We start from the raw sequence: 17774 nt of genomic DNA, 5'->3' as shown, positions 1-17774 counted from the left end.
CACCACCCAACCCATATAAATACTCAACCTCCAATTCTATCCTCCATTCTTAAAAAGCATACAGTGTATTAAACTTTCTCGACCGCATCCACCAAGACTAAACTCTTGAACAACCACCACCATGGCCGGCGCAACCTACAGCAGCTCCTCCTCTTCCTTCTACTCGAGCTCCAGCTCGTCCAGAAACGGCAACCAAGTCAGCGGCCAGCGTTACGCCACCTCCTCTCAGACGAACCCAGACGGCACGCGCGTCGTGCGATCCGGTCACCAGGAACTAGGCGGTCCGACCGTCGTCGAAGAGCGCCGTTACGACGAGACAGGGCGGCAGCAGCTTCCGTCTACCCATGCGTCTACTAGTGGTGGCGGGGCCCGGCGCATTACGGATATGGATGATGATGAAGAGGAGGAATAGGAATCACGGAGACGATTTATGGTGGGGATGTGAATTTATAATGTATGTTTTGTGTTGGTGTTTTTTTGCCCTTGGTCTGATCTTGTGGGTGCTTGAATGAGTGCTAACTGGCTGGTTTGAAGGAATTAACGGCTGCGTCTTTTCTATCCTGTTGTCATGTATTATTGGTCGGTTTTTAGCTATAGGCTGCATCATGTATAGTTTTGGAGGAGTATCATTCGGTATATCAAGCATAAGATCCGAGGAAGCTCTACCGATGTCACTATATCCTGGTATAGTAAAATGACAAATTTGACAAAATACAAGAGTATGCACCTGATTCCTTTCATTTCCAATTTGGTTCATCTGCTAGGCCAGGCAATGTGGCTGATGAGAAAGCTAGTACTTTACAGATGACCTCTTGTATAGTACGTGTTCAAGAAATAAGCTTATGATTGTTGAAAGCGAAGCGTTTGGTATCCGACTCCATACGTGGCAACGTTCAACCCATGCGGGTTCTAGGGTTTTCACGCATTCGAAGAATTGGTCAATGGCGTATCCTTCCGTGACATCGAGCACCTTGAGAGCCTTGCAAGCTTCGAATGCGTTCTCATATCTCGCGGTCCATAGCTTGATATTAGCCATCGTGGCAGGTGCCATTCGAGCATCATGAAAGTTCCGCCGCAATGTTTCTCGACGCTGTTCGGCCGTCGGTTCATATCGCTGTCGAAGTAATCGAAGCGTCTCATATACCGATGAATCGTTCCAATAATAGAATAACAGTGAGCGATCCACGCTTTTCCCAATCCTTTGGCTAACGATACTTAGCCCTTTATTGACCCCCTTATGGTCTATATCCAGCACCTTATAAAGTTTTCTCTCTGTTAAATAGAGATTAACTCGATCAGTATACTCCTGGACGGATTCCTTTTCTCTCTTTGGTCCCGGAATTGTGGGCGACTCGGGCTGTTTAGGCACTGATGTAATTTCATTCGGCTCCTTGTAAGGATCGTAATATTCAAGCACGGATTGCTGAATAGCGAGATTCTTAATGGTATCATACTCATCTTGCGACATGATGGTAAACAAGCAGGCGACGATGGCGGTATGGATGGGCAAAATACTGCTGAATTTCTACAACAAACACGTGACCACTGTCAGGATCCAAGTAGGCAGGCTTAGATAGCACTTTCCCGTCGGTGTTCTTCAACAACTGGCCGGTTGGATTAGTTGGTCATATCGTTTCGTTAACACCGAAAAGGTCGCCAGTTCGAACCTGGCACTGGTCATTTCTTTTTGTTTTTGCCCAGTCTACTGCTACCTAGCTCGTCTTGGTGGTTTTTGTTTCGGTTTTTATTTTTTTTGACCAAATGCTTTAGATTGTGTGGTGCTAACTATTCATAGACCCAAAATTCGCCGTGAGTGTGATTCGAGATGATCTCCACTCCCTCGTCAGGGGAGGGTGCATAGAGCTAATGGCTATGAGTAGTAAAATGAGACTCGTATTTACAGCTGTCTCATCAATCCTTCTGAGAAGGTGTGTCTGCTGCTGTCCAGCTAGTACTTCAATCTGGGCGCGCAAGATGTTCCGAAAATCACGTAAACTCACCCAGTTGGCACTGTGAATGGCCATTAGATATCTGTTGAACTCTGGATTGTTCAATATCTGACTGGCCTCCTGCATGTGCATTTGGAGACCATATTGACTGGTGTCAAGTCGGCTCATTGGTTGAATATCAGGGACAACTGTTCGAAACAGAAGAAACTGCTGATGATTAACTCTAGAACCGGACTGCAATGTGCTACAGGACTTGAGAGATCGGTTATGGACACCTGCTGCCTGAGCTTGGCAACTCCACTCTTGTTGCGTTTTGGGTAATGACATCTTGAGGAATGTGGGGTTGGTTGTGTTTGGAAATATTGTATGGATGCTTGGGCAGGAGAGAGAGAGTGTGGAATGAAGAAGGAATGGAAGCTTGAGTTTGTTCCTGTCTATTCATACTTGATTTTCAATTTGTTCATTGGGTGAGCATGTTTCAAGGAACATAAACAAGAGTGATAGAAAAGCCCAAGTGATAGTTGGGGCCACGTTCAAATGGGGGTAAAACGAGAAGGGCTTCGAGCGCGCGGGACCTACTGCTCACTGAGAGGCCGACTCAACAAGAATCGCGCAAAGAGATCTAAAGCTGCATCGGATTTTGTCACGAAGCTGTACAGTTGGGACTGCCGGATCACCAACTGCCGTCTATCCATACAGGCATACAAAAATCGGGCATGTTGCGGGCCCACAAAAGAGAGTATTAACACTGGGAATCTCTTCTCCATTGGGAATTCACGCCGAAGCTCATGAATATACTTCTCTGACTTTGTGAGGAGAGCCTCCTGGGCGTCCTCATTGTCGGGATCAACTTTAGGTTGATTGGCCCGGTTGCGCATGGCAGCTATGACTGCAGCCAGCTCTGAATAGAGAAGAATATTATCCCTGGCGTTGAAATCTTGGACAAGACAAGCAGTCACATGGGGATAGACACCATGGCCGGCTTCTCGAGGAAATTCCATCAGATGCCGAGCGCTCCATCTGTCATGATAGCTTGGGTAGAACCATGTCCAACCTGGCCCTAGCAAGAGCGGATTGGGGAGACTAATACAACAGAGAGTCTAGCTATTAGTATCTCGAACAATATAAGATTGACATTAGTGGTTCAAGAGATACTGACGACACTTTGCGCATATAACTAGGGCCATTAATAACGCGCTCGACTCCGAATGTTGGCCGCGGGAATCCCAACGCCCAAGACTTCACGTATCCAGAAACCCTGACACCGCACGAGATGGGGCTGAAGGAACCTAAGCGGTGATTTTCTTCATCTGCAGGAGGGTTGAAGTCGTAGTATTGCAAGGCGCGTTCCTGCTCCTGCTGGCTGCCATAGGGAGAGGGGTCTATGGGGTTCTCGGCCAGTACCTGGGCCGGCAAAGGGTAAAAAAGGATTGGAGGGGTCTGTCGGAGGTTATCTTCCTCCTGATCAAGAGTCTCAAAGTCCCAGCTGATACAGATGATATTATGAGGGATGAGGTCATTCGCCGCTATCTCGTTTTCGCGAGAGATAGGGATCTCGTTCTTCAAAACGATGGCATCCCAAAGATGGTTGAGTTGCTCGCGAACGATGTTACGGGGCATGATGATAATGGTTGGATTCTGCTGTAGTTGGAAGATGTTGTTGCTAGTTTTGAATGTCGATATATGTCGGTAGGTGGGAAAAAAGAGTTCCAGGGGGAGATTACGATGGATCAAGAGGCCGGTCCGCCTTGCTTGCATATATTCACTGTCGTCAGGATGATTCAATCAACAGGTCCTGACCCATGTTTCCACCACTGATTTGGATCAGTGACTGATCATCATCATCATAAGACATGTGTTATAACTAATTCAAGTATATAATGTACAAGTGGCCACTGTTCATAATTCATTGTTGATTCAACCGCGTCTATTGTTAATTCATCTAATTGATATACAAATTTCTTGAACCATGTTTCTATTGTTTATTGACTATGTGACAATTAATAGCCTATTGTGCATACAACCTATCATGAATGGACATAAGCACCAGCTATCTTTAATCCTAATGACTATATATTCTGCATTTTCTATTCCCTGATTATCTTCAACTTCTGTTACATCGAACGGCAACCACACCAACCACACCAACCACTACCAGATCATCACTATTATGGCACCAGCCAAAGGTTCTCACGCCGGCGTGAAGAAGCGAAAGGTAAGAAGCTCTAGTCTAGAAGTCCGGGATCGTCAAGAGTTAACTATTGAGAAGCCGATCGTTTGTGCCTTTTGCAACGAGAGGGGCCACACCATCCACCAATGCTGGCTCCGTGAAGGGCTGCGGGGGATGGTAAGCATCAATCTACATTTCTGCATCATAGATCCGTTATCTAAGAGATCACAGGGACGGTCGCGGGTGGCAATCAATAGCCACCGCCCCGGCCAAGGACCCCGCCGCCCCGCCCGGTTCGAAGCCCGCGCCGCCAAACGCCACGATTGGGAGCAGCAGCAGCAGCAGCAGCAGCAGCAGCAGGTGGCGGAGGAGAAGAAGGCGGTGGAGGAGAAGAAGGTGGAGAAGGAAGAGAAGGTGGATAACCTGCCCCTTCGGGGTAAGGAGGAGGCCGCCGAGAAAGCCAAACAGTAGGAAGAATACCCACAATATCACCACAAAAAGTTTCAAGAATTGCTATCGTAGATATCATATAAGCCTAAGTAGTTTCCTCAGAAGACTAAAGCGCCAGCGCCCGCGGTGCCCTGTTTCTTCAATGTTGCCCGCGGTATCCTGGCGGGCCTGGTGAACGTCACCAAAAAATAACCTATGCCATGTACCAGCGGTGTCGACAGTATCAGGCGAGCCAGTCGCGTCGTGGGAATCCACTGAAGCCAGGCCCCGTTTACTAGAAACATGTAGTGAAGAGGCGAAATGGAACTAGAAGATGGGTGATTTTTAAAGCAGTATAGCTTGGTGTCAAGGGGTCTTTGTCCAGGCACGGTATTTGTTCTGTGCCAGTCTGGTAGGGTTATGAAAAATTAGTACAAAATACTTGAGTAACAGTGAGATTCCAGACTCAAAGGCCCAATGTAATAGTTATAGTAAGCCCGGAGATTGCTTCAATATGAACAGTCCTAGGAGTAACTGAAGAATAGGATGGTAGCCCATGTTATGTCGAGACATGTAAGTGAGAATAATTCGTGACATGCTAAGCCCTAAAGTAAGGCTCGGGTATAAATCCAACGGCGACAAAAGTACTTCAATAATGGCCGGTTGGATTAGTTGGTCATATCGTTTCGTTAACACCGAAAAGGTCGCCAGTTCGAACCTGGCACTGGTCATTCTTTTTCTTTTTTGAACATCATTTCTGTTGTTTTTGCCACTTCCACCGTGTGGATCTTCGACCAAGGACGGGGTTGTCTCTGATGCTTGGATGGACCCACCCTTCCTGTATAGACTAGTATCAACCACTACACCCCGCAATCATATACACTACAATCCCTACCGGACCCCATTCGAGTCAGTGGAGCGCAAGACATGCCAACCAGCATGGATCTCACGGCCAAATGTGTCATCCATGGTGCCGTCTCAGCGGAAATCCTCACCAGCGGAACGGGATTGAGCGTCTGGGGCGGCGTCGACCCCACGACAGGCCGGATCCTGGATCGCCATCATCCCCTGTGGGATCAGTCGGTAGCGGGTCGAATCCTAGCCGTCCCCTGCAGTCGGGGCTCGTGTTCCGGGAGCACCGTCATGTTGGAGCTCCTGCTCAATGCGCAGGCTCCCGCGGCGCTGGTCTTCGAGCAACCCGAGGAGATCATGACCCTGGGCGTCCTAGTGGGGAAAACGCTCTTCAATCGTTCCATACCGGTCGTGGTCCTTTCGCCTGGTGAGTTTCGACACTTTCAAGACTACCAATTCGCAGCCATCGAGGGCAACCGGGTCCATCTCAGCCAAACCCAGCCGATATGCCCCGCTCTCCCCGCGGAGCCCCCCACCGTAGAGGACGTTGTCGAACTCTCCCTGCACGACCGAAAGATCCTCGCAGGGGAACAAGGCCCAGGGCCCAAGATTGCCCTCGAGTTACTGATCCAGTTCGCCGCCATCCAGGGCGCTCCGTACTTAATTGACGTCTCCCGAGCGCACATCGACGCCTGCATCTACACCGGCCCAGCCAGTCTCCGCTTCGCGCAGACCTTCCACGCCCTAGGGGCGCGGTTCGTGCTCTCGACAACCCTAAATGCCATATCCATCGACCAACGCCGCTGGAAGGAGATCGGCTTGGATGCCGAGCTATCCGCCCAGGCGGGTGCCCTGGCCGACACATACGTGTCGATGGGAGCTTGGCCCAGCTTCACCTGTGCGCCCTACACGCTGGACCCGGCCCCCAGCGCCGGGGAGGATATCGGCTGGGCCGAGTCCAACGCCGTCGTCTTTGCCAATAGCGTCCTGGGCGCGCGCACGCAAAAGTACCCGGACTTTGTCGACGTCTGCATCGCCCTGACGGGACGGGCCCCCGCTGCGGGATGTCACCTCCCGGACGGACGCAGGCCGCAGCTCTGCATCCAGGTGGGGGGCCTGTCTGCCACTCCCGACGCAGACGACTCCCTCTATCCGCTTCTGGGCTACCTCGTCGGTCAACAGGCGCAGCAGCGCATTCCGCTCGTCTGCGGTCTCGAGACGCTGCACCCCACAACCACGGACCTCAAAGCCTTCAGCGCTGCCTTTGGCACGACCGGCTCGGCGGCTATGTTCCATATCCGCGGCGTTACCCCGGAGGCCGCCAAGTTCACGGCCATGGAAGGCGACCTCCCACAGATCCACGTCACCACGCGAGACCTCGCCAAATGCCGACAGGCCCTCAACTCGGCGGTTGATCCGTCCGTCAGCCTCGTCTCCCTCGGGAACCCGCACTTCACCCTCGACGAGTTCGCCCGTCTGGCCCGTCTCTGCGCGGGACGGACCAAGCACCCCGCCGTCGCGGTGGTGGTCACCACCAGCCGTCAGGCGCAGCAGCGCGCCGAGGCCGAGGGGTATCTGGCGACGGTGGAGGCGTTCGGGGGCACGATCATCACCGATACGTGCTGGTGTATGCTGGGCGAGCCGGTCGTGCCGCCGGGTGGGCGGAATATCATGACCAGCTCGGCGAAGTATGCGCATTATGCGCCGGGGATGGTGAATCGGGGGGTGCATTTTGGGTCGTTGGCGGAGTGTGTGGAGGGGGCTGTACGGGGTTTCCACCAGTGATCTAATGTAGATTGTTGGTATGGACTTTGGTTAGAATTAGTTATTTAGACTGATGGATGTATCTTACTAGAATTGTATATACTAGGTACCACCTAGTATACTGAAGATAGACTGATTAGGGCTACCTCGGCAAATCCCGCCTTAACTAGTCCCCGCATCTCCTTCTCCACACCATTCTTCTTCTCATCCTCATCCTTCTTCTTTCCTCATATATAAACATAGATACCATAAATAAAATGGTCAGCATCCTCCTCTACGGCACCGGCTCCGTCGGCAGCATCTACCTGCACCAACTCCAACGCGCCAATTGCAAAGTAACAGCAGTCTGCCGCTCCAACTACACCGCAGTCCAGCAATCCGGCCTCACGCTCCACAGCCCACTCTTCGGCACCGTCACCTACCGCCCCGACCACCTCATCCGCAGCCTTACCGACTGTCCGCAGGGCGTCGTCTACGACTACATCCTAATCACCACGAAAGCGCTCAGCCCGGAGACACGGCCCACCCTCGCAGACCAACTCCGGCCCCTCCTCACCTCCCCGCACACAACGCCCGAAACAGCAATCGTCCTCGCCCAGAACGGCATTGATATCGAACAGGCCCTCGCAGACGCATACCCGACTCATCCCATCCTCTCCGCAGTCATCTACCTCCCCGCAACGCAGTCCACCCCAGGAGTAATCCACCACGCCGAACCCCTCAACCGCATCGAAGTAGGCACATACCCCGCCTCCGCGCCTGCGCACCACAAGGCCGCCGCATCGCACTTCCGCGACCTAATGGCGGCCGGAGGAGGCGACGCCATCTTAAAAGAAGACATCCAAACAGCACGGTGGTCAAAGCTGCTCCTCAACGCATCCTGGAACCCCATCTGCGCGCTATCCCTCTGCACAGACGGCGGGTTCCTGCTGACGTCTACGCCCTTCGCGCGCGATCTTGTCTGGGGCATCATGATGGAGATAGTGGCGCTGGCTGCGAAGGTGGGTGTCCATGGGGTGGATGAGGATGCTGCGCGCGAGAAGTTGGCTATTGCGGAGAGGAGGGCGGAGACGGGGACTGGGAGGGAGATGAGTATGTTGCAGGATGTGAGGGCTGGGAGGCCGTTTGAGGTGGAGGTTATTCTGGGGAATACGGTGCGGTTGGGGAGGAGGTGGGGGGTGGCGATGCCGCGGTTGGAGACGGTTTATGCGTTGGCGAAGGGACGGTATGATGTTTTGGTGGGGGATACTTAGGTATTTGATATAGAATAGGTTTGGAGTGTGTATACCTTTGTGATATAGATGGTCCATGCATAATACTATACTAGAAGCCCTATTAAGGCAATTCACTGGTCTCGAGCAGGGCACCCGGGCAATCAGGAGCGAAACAAGTATCCAATTGTGAGTTTCAAGAAATGCCCTGTCCAACTCTCTATTAAGCACCCTTCGTTGCCATCTTCGATGTTCGTTGGTAGTTACCCATTTAAGAGGCCTAAACGTGGTGTGGCTTGGACAACCCACTTCCTTTCTTGGTGGTGGCTTCGTTAGCCAGACGGATATTGGGTATCAGAATAAAGACTTCTTTGTCGGAGTAATTGGGAGAATCACGAACGTTTGCTACGTGAGCGATGGCGGTGTGCTAATGGTTGTATTCGACATCGCGGATGTAACTCGGTGGATTAGCACTGACCTGGGGGATTATACTCTGATAGGTTCGACAGTCATGCTGCTGCTGGCGGTTGGTGTCAGCACTCAAGTAATCCAACCCATTGAAGTCTTATATCTAGTGCGAACAAGGATATCTTGGGGATGAATGGAAACTCAACAACTTGCAACTTTGTATCATTGCCCATCAACCCATCTGTATTGATCTGTACCACCGATTAACCACCTTTCCTAATCGTCCTACCGGCAACATGGTCCTCAAACTCTACGGCTCTGCCATGTCCACCTCCCGTGTCTTGGTCACGATTCTCGAGGAGGAATTGCCGTACGAGCTTATTCTCATTGACATCGCCAAGGGAGACCAGAAGACCGAGGTCTACAAAAAACTGCAGCCCTTCGGAAAGGTACCTGTATTGGATGATGACGGGTTCATCATGTTCGAAAGCAGGGCTATTTGCAAGTATCTTGCCAGGTAGGTCTAGCTCTGACGATCCGCCTGAAGAAAGCGAGCAACTCGGATCAATACTTATCTACCTGATCTGTTCCTGGAATAGAAAATATCACTCCGGTGCGGAGCTGATTCCCGAGGGCGATGACGAGGCGTACGGCCGCTTCGAACAAGCCTGTTCAATCGAACAGAGTTACTTTGCGGCGGCGGCCGAGACCATCGGAACTGAGCTGATGATCAAACCGTATGCATACATACACTAGATACCTCCTGTTTCTTTCCTCGGGTCCACTTACTCATGGCCATGCAGGATGAAAGGCCTTGGGACCCCCGACGAAGCAAGGGTTGCACAGGCCGAACAGGACCTGGATACCGTCCTCGCCGTTTATGACAAGACTCTGGCCAGCCAGAGATATCTTGTTGGGAACGAGTTAACCTTGGCTGATCTCTTTCACTTGCCCAACGGTGCTGCCTTGATAGCAGGGCGGTGGAAAGAAGTCTTCAAGAAGTATCCAAACGCCGAGAAGTGGTTCAGGGGGCTGCAGGAGAGAGAGTCTTGGGTGAAGGCTGCTGGAGAGGCAGGGACTATCCTATAAGATATGGTGGTCATCGATCGTTCTTTCGGTCATTGCGAGCGTCAACAAGGTCAAGCATCTTTGATCCCAAATATCAGTCAATCTTGTTGATATGGCAGATTGAACCTTTTGTCTGGTAGAGACATATCTTCGATTTCATGCGGTCTACATTATAACAATATTTGAGGGTTGATAAAGAGCAGACAAGTATAACAAAACAAAAGAGCGGTATAAAAGCCAGCACAGTTACAGCCCAGTAGACCGGGGTTCATTGGTAGAACCAGCCAAAACAAAAACACCAAGGGTGATGGCGTCTACATGGACTTGGAGTCTTTCAACAGCAATCTGGCCCCGAAGCATCCCCCCCCCTCTCGATGACAGAGCCTCCCGCAGAGCCTTCCGGTGCAGCATCATACATGTCGACCCCAGGGACACCGGCATGTTTCCAGCAGCAGGCATCCCAAGGTCTGTTCGACACTCTTGGGGGCGATCTGTCTCCGCCGTGCCATCAGGCCTCCAATCACGACTGCATGGGATTATCGCAACAATCCCCCCCCCGGTGCTCCCCCCCGGAGCATCTCTGTGCCTGCTCCCTTTCTGTCTACTACCCCCCGCAACCGCCGATGTACAATTGTCACGGCAGGGTATCCTCCTCAGGGGTAGGGCACCACTACCCTCGAACCGCGTATGGCCCGTTCGACCCTTGTCTGGCCATCAACAATCCAGGCTCATCCTTTCCTTTTCCGGACAGCGCATCAACGACATGCATGGCGTTTCCAGCACAAGCACCAACCCTCGCACTGAAGCGCAACTGCTGCTGCTGCCCCATCATTATCACAACCACCCTCCGAGGATGAACCATGGCGGTGGCTTTGCTATACACTCGACTCAAGCAGCCCGGACTTCGAACCTCGGATGAGTGAGCCTGATAACGGGAAGACATCGGGCTAGATGGGTCGTTTCTTTCTTAGCTAATATCTAGCTATATACTTGTGGCTTGGATCTCATGTTGTGGGAACAGCCTTACGCAATGCAGACACATGCCCCATTATACGAAAGTAGTATTCGCTGCCGACTGCGCGGGATTTGAATTCTTAAGGAACCAACCGAGAGAGGAGAAAAACCAACTCCATGTTCCCCCGAGTCAGGGTTCAACGAGATAGCAGGAGCAGGGATGAGAGTGAACTATAACAACCCCCGTGCTTTTACCCGCTGATGTCCATTGGGCGCGACGTACATACTTCGCATGACGTGGCCACGCCATGTCTCCCCGGGCTACCTATGAACGGCCCCTACCACGGTGTTGTTGTTACGGCACCATCGGCGGTCAATTATATGGCAAACCCCCAACCGTTACCCCGTAGGACTGACTACCCGGTTATTAACCTCAGATCTACTCAGTGATAGTATTATAGATATGTATACCGGTTGTTGAAAGAGGTGTATGCTGTTGATAGATGGTATATCATCGCGAACCAACTAGAGAATAACACGATATAAAAAACCATATAGAAAAGTAAAACAGACAATCATACTAGATAGTACAATAATAGAAAGTATATTCCTCAAATATCTCCACAATACAGTCAAAAATCTCCAGGGTAAAAAAAAAGAAAAAGATAAGAATAGTGCATCATCCGTGAATCGAACACGGGCCTCATCGATGGCAACGATGAATTCTACCACTAGACCAATGATGCTTCTATACTGTACTTCAGTATCAGGATGATACAGATACCACTTCTCATTAGCACAACTATCATGAATACTTCTAACTTCTTCCCTCCTTTGATACAATGTAATATAATGATTACTATAACCGAGTAATAACATGTATAATATATCATCATTTATCTACATAGTACAGCCCTCCAGGTATCTTATCTTATCTTCCCGTATGTATGTCCATGCATCATTCCATCATCGTGAGGTGACATTTTCACGTCATTCCTACCACAGAACCCGCAGTGGTATCTACCATGTTTACCTTCATTCCGTCCATCAATCCATACACTATACAGGATATAGTCCACCGTCAAGGTTAGACACCGCGGAACTATAGCACACCACGTTAGTAAGGAACAGTAAAGAAACTCGAAAGGGAAAGAAGGAGACCTACCATTCGCACAACCAAATACCACATCGCACCCACAAACTTGAAAATCGACATGCAAGCCACACTCCACAGCACGACAGCCATGTAGATCGTCGCGCGCTCGTTCTCCGTCGAGCCGCCCGAGCTCGACTCGCGCTTCGGCGTCTGCGACTTCTTCTCGTCGCCTTCGAACCGGTCGAGCCCCGCCGCGCTCAGCACGACCGCGCCCAGGGCGAAGTTGCAAAACACCCACACCAGCACGACTGCACTGCGGAATCCCTTGTAGTAGTCTGCCTGGCGGTCCCCGTCCGAGATGTCCTCGACCTCCTTGGGGGCCTTCTGCGCGAACTTGGTGAGCTCCGCGTCGTACTGCGCGTTCAGGTCGCCGTCGTCTTGGGGGATGTTGACGTCGACCTTGCCGCCGGGCTTGACGTTGGCGGAGCCCAGCTTTTCGGCCTTGTCGTCGCCTTTCGTGCCCCAGGTGATGTCGTGCGTGTTGCAGAAGGCGTAGATGTTGAGGACGTTGATGTAGGTCGGTGTGAGCAGGAGGTATTGGATGAACTGGTCTTGTTAGCGGCGCCTTGTGAGGTGGAAGGAAAGGGGACACATACGCAGGTGAACATGTGCCACGGGTCCATGAAGATAAACGACGCTACAAACCACATGACGTAGGTCGACCCTAGTGATACGACAATGGAGAAGAATTGCTTGTTGGAGAACAGCTGCGCCAGCGAGAACTTGTTGTCCTGTGTCTCCTTCTGGATCGACTTGACTGTCACAAACACCGCCGCGAACGACAGGTAGATCATGATACCAATCCAGAAGTACACCATCGTCATGTAGAACTTGTTCGACCCGCCTGGGCGGTTGCCCAGGGCTAGCACGAAACACGTCACTAGTGTCGCTAGGTATAACCACTCGAACACCACGCCCAGGATCTTGCCCACTGTGCCGAGGAGCTCCTTGTCCCCTAGATACGTGGTTAAGATGTGGAAGACCAGGAAGAAGTTGCCGATACCGAACCAGGCGAACAGCATGCAGATGGTTTGGTAGATGAATTCGATCAGAAGCATGAACTTGCGCAGGAAGCTGTGGTCGCTGCGCCAGATCTGGTAGAAGTGCGCGATGGCGTACACCGCCGCGAAGAAACTGCCGTTCAGCCAGCGGCGCCGCTGCAGGATGAACTCGGCCATGCGGTCCGGCACGTCGGTCTCGCCCGTCGACGACTTGACGTACTGCAGCAGCCAGCGGCAGTTGCGCTTGGTCACGATCTCGAAACACAAGATACGATCCTCGGCCAGGTACATGTTGGCCGTGAAGATACCCGCGTTGGCGCCGTGCATCTTCTCGCCCAGGAAGTACCGCTCCAGCGGGCCCTGCCCGTTCTTGTCGTTCTGTAGAGCCACGAAGCGGTAGGCCGAAAAGGCACCGGGGAGCACCGAGATGAAGCCGAACGACGACTCGAGCGGTTTGTCGAGGATGTTGCTCAGCTTGTACTCGAAGTTCTGGCCCGCCACCAGCGGGTTAAGTAGCTTCTTTCCGTGCGACAACATCGCCTTGATCTCGCCGCAGGCGCCACCGCACATGGGCTCGATGTCGAACGCCTTCCACAGGTGGTAGATGGAGTCGCGCCCGGGCTTGGTACCCGCATCCAGAAGCACGCAGATGTTGGGATCCAGCACGCGGCCAAAGGCTTGGAAGAACCACCGATGCGAATTGATCTTCTTCTGGTTCTTCTCCTTCAGGCAGAAGATCATCTGCACCGGCACGCCTGCGCGCTTCTTGAGGTGCACCTGGTTACCCTTGAGCTCGAGGCCCACCTGCGTCGTGTACTCGTAGATGTGGGCCGTCACGTCCTTGCCGTTGACCTGTTCCTTGGCGATGCCGTCCTGGTAGACACCGAGACCGGCCAGCACGGCGCGGGTGCGCGGGTTGATCTTGGCGCGCCCGTCGCTGATGACGCAGACCACGATCTTCTTCCAGGAGTCCTTGCCCCAGGTCTTGCTGTGGGTGCGCGAGCACATGTGCTCGATGTTCTTGAAGACACCGATCAGGGTGCGCGCGAAGAGGAAGTCATCCTCGTTGTACATGGTGATGGCAATGAAGAGCTCGGTGTGGCGCGGCTTGGCGAACAGCTTCTGGCGCAGGGTGAAGCGCTCGTCGAAGAAGCCGTTGGGGTCGCAGGTGGCGGCGGAGTAGCGCATGTGCGTGAACTCGTCGCGCCCGGGCGGTTCGGCGTGCGGCACCTGGCTGAGCAGTTTGGGGGCGATGGGGCAGTCGAGCACGAGGTTGCCGTTGAAGAGCTGGACCTCCTTGACGGTCTTCCAGCGTCGGATCGGGGCCGGGCTCGGCGTATGGGCCAGGGACGGATCCAGCTCGTCGCTGTAGGGGTCGGGGCCGAAGGGGTTCTCCGGCTGCTGCAGGATAGGAACGCGGTCATCCTGGTAGCTCTGCTGGTGTTCGGGGTACTGCCCAAGGTCGTAGTCGTCCTGGGGGGTGACGACGGAGGGTTGATATGGTTGAGTGTAGTAGGAGTCGTGGTGAGCTTCGGGATCCAACGCGTAGTCGTGGCCATAGGAATGGGGGAGTCGTTCCACCGAGTACTAGATTGTCAGTCAGTATGGGATTTTTTCCTCTTTACTTTTGATTTCTTACCGTTGGCTGTTCGGCCAGGCGGTCCGACGAAGGCATAGCGATATGATCCTGTCCGTAGGGGTTATCCGACAACTGGTAGGCGTTCAACGGCCGACCCGGCGACGGGGTTCTCGTGTCGTAAGGATGGGAATTCATCATGGGCGAATGTCCGTCCTCATCCCCATAGGGGTTTCCTGTTGACAAAGGATGGGTATTAGTATGTCGTTTGATCAATTTCAATTCCGACCGCGCAACACGACCGTCTATCTGCGCAGAGCAAGCGACAGGCAAGAACTGACACCAGCGTGACCCGAGTCGTCCACTATGTAGCGTCTCGGAGGCTAGAGTTTCAGGTGGGAAATTGATTGCGGAGAAGGGGAAAGCCGCAATCACACAGCACCAAAAGGGGGTTTGGGTTGGGAGGGGCCGTCAGCAATAAGGGACTAACCTAAGCGATTATACGACATTGGGGGCGATCGTGTGGGCGATTAGCTGCCCCCTTGTGGAATCCGGGAAATCCTGGACAGGGGGGAAGAAAGATTGATTGATTGAATGGAGGTGGGAGGAGAGATTGCGCCAGGAGGGATGGGGGAGAAGGTGTCCAAGCGGACCGGTTCGCTTCAATGTTCCGACGCGCCGGTCTTCTCGGCGGGAGTTTCAGTCAATACGGGTCTGCGATGGAGGTTTAAAAAAGTGGTCAGGAGAGAGAATGGGAGGAAGTCGAGAACTAAAAAACAGAATCCTAGAGAGTTTTTAGTTTTGACTGTTTGACAGTCGTGAAGAAAATGGGCGAACCAACGAGGCAATCTTGGTACGAGAAGGTCGCAGGATTATTGCGCCACGATCGGCGATAGAATGGTCAGCTCTGGCATAACAATTCAGGCAGATAAGAGATTGGAATAATAATAATAATTTTTATGGTGGATTAAATGGGGCGCAGTGGTTTCCCTTGGAGACGCGAACCAGCGATCCGGATGGAGTTTGAGTCTTTCCATTCTCCATCTTTGGCTGTCGAGATTGGAGGAGACGGTGGAGCATCAGGTGACTGGGTGGATCTCTCTTACATCATCAGTCTCTTCTCTATGTTCTACTATCAACGCTCTAGGATTCTCTAGACTTTCTATACTCTCCATTCAAATGGAATTGAAAGATAGAATCCATGATACAGAATATTAACCCCTGAAACATACCCTGAATACATTCCCGTGGTTCATTCCATCCACTCCGTTGCCCCCCATGGCTCTCCGGACTCCACTGCGTCACTGGGCCAACCACAGATCGTCCTCGTCCCCACAGCCACGAGTCGCCGTCAAGAATTTCTTCTTTTTATAGATGAACGTGGAAGCCTAGATATTTAATACTCTTAGTAGAAGAAGAATCTCTCTGCCTTCGTACATTATAGCTTCATGTCAGAGTCTGTTGTAATTGTTTGCTGCGTATCAGCCCGTCAGATCTGACATTGCAGTGCTTCTACACTTCTATACTATAATCTATACTGATGACGAGTATCTCGGGTAGGTCGAGGCACGTGTGGATACGTGCGGTGTGCTCAGTGCACCAGCTAAGATTTTGTGGCCACTTTTAATCTAATTTAATCTTCTTTTCTATTACTACAACAATAATAATTATTATTATTTCTTATTCTGTCATCTGTCAGGCTGTCAGGCTTCAGCCTAACCTCAACGGTGGCTGTGCATAGTGAGAGCCCACTCGCCACAACTAGCCACTATCCAAGCCACACTCTAACTCACAATAGACTCACGTGTCGATCTCCCACCCCGTCTCTGTATGACTATGACGTCGGAATAATCATATGCCAACCTTGTCTCGGAGAACATCCTCCGGGGAATAGAGGTCCCCTACATGACACAATCATCTTGTGTCCGATGCGCGATCTATACAACGGTGTATTGTCGGGTGTAACATCATATCAACATGAAACGCGCTATGCCCATGATTAACGATCCATCCAACTCCAATGCAACCAGACACTATCAGGATCCCTGAACACTAACTAACCTCGGCACCACTATACAATATGAAAGGGGCTCCCCTATGAAGAATCCACCAAACTAGCCTCCACCAGATTCACACCCTGAACCCGCCTCCCCTCAACAACCTTCAGCCACACAAGCGGGAACAGGAACTCTGCGAGCCGACCCGCCCCGTCCGGCGACACGTTCAGCGCCGTCGCGTGCCGGCCGGCGAACGACTTCGTAGCCGCCAAGGCCCGCTCGGCGTCCCCGCGGATGATGCGCGGCGGGGGCTGCGCGCCTAGCACGGGGATCACCCCCGCTGCGAGGGCGATGTTGGCGATCGTGGATTCTAGGCCGCAGATGGTGCCGGAGAGGCCGGTAAGCCGTTGGTGTGGGTGGTGTGTGGCGAAGCGCTGTCCGCCGAGGCAGTCACCTGGGTGGTCGGTGAGGGAGTCGTCGAGTTGTTTGGCGAGCTCCGGGTCGATGGTTATGCCTACGTCGCCGGGGCCGTGGCCGGCGGCGGCTTCGGTGTAGGTCGTTATTTGCGCGGTGAGGGTGCTGGATTAGTTAGTTTGGTTTATTAGGTTGGTTGGTTGGTTGGTGTGAAGGTATCTCGTGGGATACTGGTTGAGTTGATCGTAGTTGAGGGAAAGGGAGAAGAAAAAGAAGAAACTCACAATGTAGCGGTTGGTACAGCATGTGGTGCATTCGTAATGGTCCCGGGAGTGGATGCCACAGGCTGCGCAGTGGCTGTCGCCAGGATAGTTGATAAAAGAAGACTCGTAAAGATTTGCATTGCTATGATATATACACTCTCCTTTCACACTTTGAATCTCGAACACCATTCGAGAAGGACAGCCACTGAAGGATCACGAAGCTTATATGCTTCGTGCCTACTATTAGCCGCCGAACCCATACACAGCCCGCACCTTGTCATCTATATCTTCACTCAAGTGTCTTCACGAGCGCCAACCTGAAGCGCACCCTTATACGATGCCGGTTAGATCCATCCGAGCCTGCAGGGGCCATTCTGCCTCGTGCCTCCAATCCATCCTATCATATCATGATATAAAAGCAGCGAGTGGGTCGGCATGCACTGTTCATGCACGCCAGCCAAGAGTTAATCTATCCGTACAGGGCCGACCCACTGTCATCACATCTGGGCGCTTGGACTCCCGCTGGAAGGATTTGAGATGCGGTGGACGGCTGTAGCCGTTG

The 17774-nt window shown here is 52.4% G+C and overlaps 9 protein-coding genes and 3 non-coding genes across 12 annotated transcripts; 6 read left to right on the top strand and 6 right to left on the bottom strand.

The window, feature by feature from the left end:
- Nucleotides 1–228: 228 nt before the first annotated feature.
- On the bottom strand, nt 229–1889 carry P168DRAFT_288572 (uncharacterized protein). Its single transcript, XM_024836816.1, has 3 exons — nt 795–1889; nt 535–719; nt 229–454 (listed from the first exon to the last, which is right to left on the bottom strand). The coding sequence occupies exons 1-3, from the start codon at nt 1466–1468 to the stop codon at nt 429–431; spliced, it is 885 nt and encodes a 294-aa protein (XP_024695244.1). The 5' UTR covers nt 1469–1889; the 3' UTR covers nt 229–428.
- P168DRAFT_116645 (uncharacterized protein) lies at nt 1445–2381 on the bottom strand. Its single transcript, XM_024832590.1, has one exon. The coding sequence runs from the start codon at nt 2274–2276 to the stop codon at nt 1782–1784; it is 495 nt and encodes a 164-aa protein (XP_024695243.1). The 5' UTR covers nt 2277–2381; the 3' UTR covers nt 1445–1781.
- P168DRAFT_t63 lies at nt 1607–1680 on the top strand. Its single transcript has one exon. It is a non-coding gene; the product is annotated as a tRNA-Val (tRNA).
- Nucleotides 2382–2524: 143 nt separating the features above from the next.
- On the bottom strand, nt 2525–3569 carry P168DRAFT_316642 (uncharacterized protein; the record flags this gene model as incomplete). Its single annotated transcript, XM_024840035.1, has 2 exons — nt 2525–3032; nt 3109–3569. 2 exons carry the CDS (start codon nt 3567–3569, stop codon nt 2525–2527), a joined length of 969 nt encoding a protein of 322 aa, XP_024695242.1.
- A 311-nt stretch (nt 3570–3880) lies between these two features.
- Nucleotides 3881–4594, top strand: P168DRAFT_288569 (uncharacterized protein). The gene is made up of 3 exons (XM_024836815.1): nt 3881–4164; nt 4219–4296; nt 4351–4594. Exons 1-3 carry the CDS (start codon nt 4120–4122, stop codon nt 4588–4590), a joined length of 363 nt encoding a protein of 120 aa, XP_024695241.1. The 5' UTR covers nt 3881–4119; the 3' UTR covers nt 4591–4594.
- A 611-nt stretch (nt 4595–5205) lies between these two features.
- P168DRAFT_t64 lies at nt 5206–5279 on the top strand. The gene has a single exon. It is a non-coding gene; the product is annotated as a tRNA-Val (tRNA).
- Nucleotides 5280–5487: 208 nt separating this feature from the next.
- Nucleotides 5488–7185, top strand: P168DRAFT_265324 (uncharacterized protein; the record flags this gene model as incomplete). Its single annotated transcript, XM_024834906.1, has 1 exon — nt 5488–7185. One exon carries the CDS (start codon nt 5488–5490, stop codon nt 7183–7185), a length of 1698 nt encoding a protein of 565 aa, XP_024695240.1.
- A 236-nt stretch (nt 7186–7421) lies between these two features.
- On the top strand, nt 7422–8417 carry P168DRAFT_325491 (ketopantoate reductase family protein; the record flags this gene model as incomplete). The annotated part of the gene is made up of 1 exon (XM_024841007.1): nt 7422–8417. The coding sequence occupies one exon, from the start codon at nt 7422–7424 to the stop codon at nt 8415–8417; it is 996 nt and encodes a 331-aa protein (XP_024695239.1).
- A 662-nt stretch (nt 8418–9079) lies between these two features.
- P168DRAFT_325490 (glutathione S-transferase family protein) lies at nt 9080–9872 on the top strand (the record flags this gene model as incomplete). The annotated part of the gene is made up of 3 exons (XM_024841006.1): nt 9080–9300; nt 9383–9520; nt 9587–9872. The coding sequence occupies 3 exons, from the start codon at nt 9080–9082 to the stop codon at nt 9870–9872; spliced, it is 645 nt and encodes a 214-aa protein (XP_024695238.1).
- A 1608-nt stretch (nt 9873–11480) lies between these two features.
- Nucleotides 11481–11551, bottom strand: P168DRAFT_t55. Its single transcript has one exon. It is a non-coding gene; the product is annotated as a tRNA-Gly (tRNA).
- Nucleotides 11552–11892: 341 nt separating this feature from the next.
- Nucleotides 11893–14736, bottom strand: chsA (chitin synthase class I; the record flags this gene model as incomplete). Its single annotated transcript, XM_024840034.1, has 4 exons — nt 11893–11907; nt 11971–12507; nt 12558–14549; nt 14602–14736. 4 exons carry the CDS (start codon nt 14734–14736, stop codon nt 11893–11895), a joined length of 2679 nt encoding a protein of 892 aa, XP_024695237.1.
- A 1897-nt stretch (nt 14737–16633) lies between these two features.
- On the bottom strand, nt 16634–17436 carry P168DRAFT_302942 (uncharacterized protein; the record flags this gene model as incomplete). Its single annotated transcript, XM_024838707.1, has 2 exons — nt 17234–17436; nt 16634–17114 (listed from the first exon to the last, which is right to left on the bottom strand). Exons 1-2 carry the CDS (start codon nt 17350–17352, stop codon nt 16634–16636), a joined length of 600 nt encoding a protein of 199 aa, XP_024695236.1. The 5' UTR covers nt 17353–17436.
- Between the last annotated feature and the right edge of the window lie 338 nt (nt 17437–17774).

This window comes from Aspergillus campestris (assembly GCF_002847485.1).
Source record: "Aspergillus campestris IBT 28561 chromosome Unknown P168scaffold_3, whole genome shotgun sequence".
Lineage (NCBI taxonomy): Eukaryota > Fungi > Ascomycota > Eurotiomycetes > Eurotiales > Aspergillaceae > Aspergillus > Aspergillus campestris.
The sequence above is the reverse complement of the archived record's forward strand: the minus strand, read 5'-3'. Positions and strand labels throughout refer to the sequence as shown.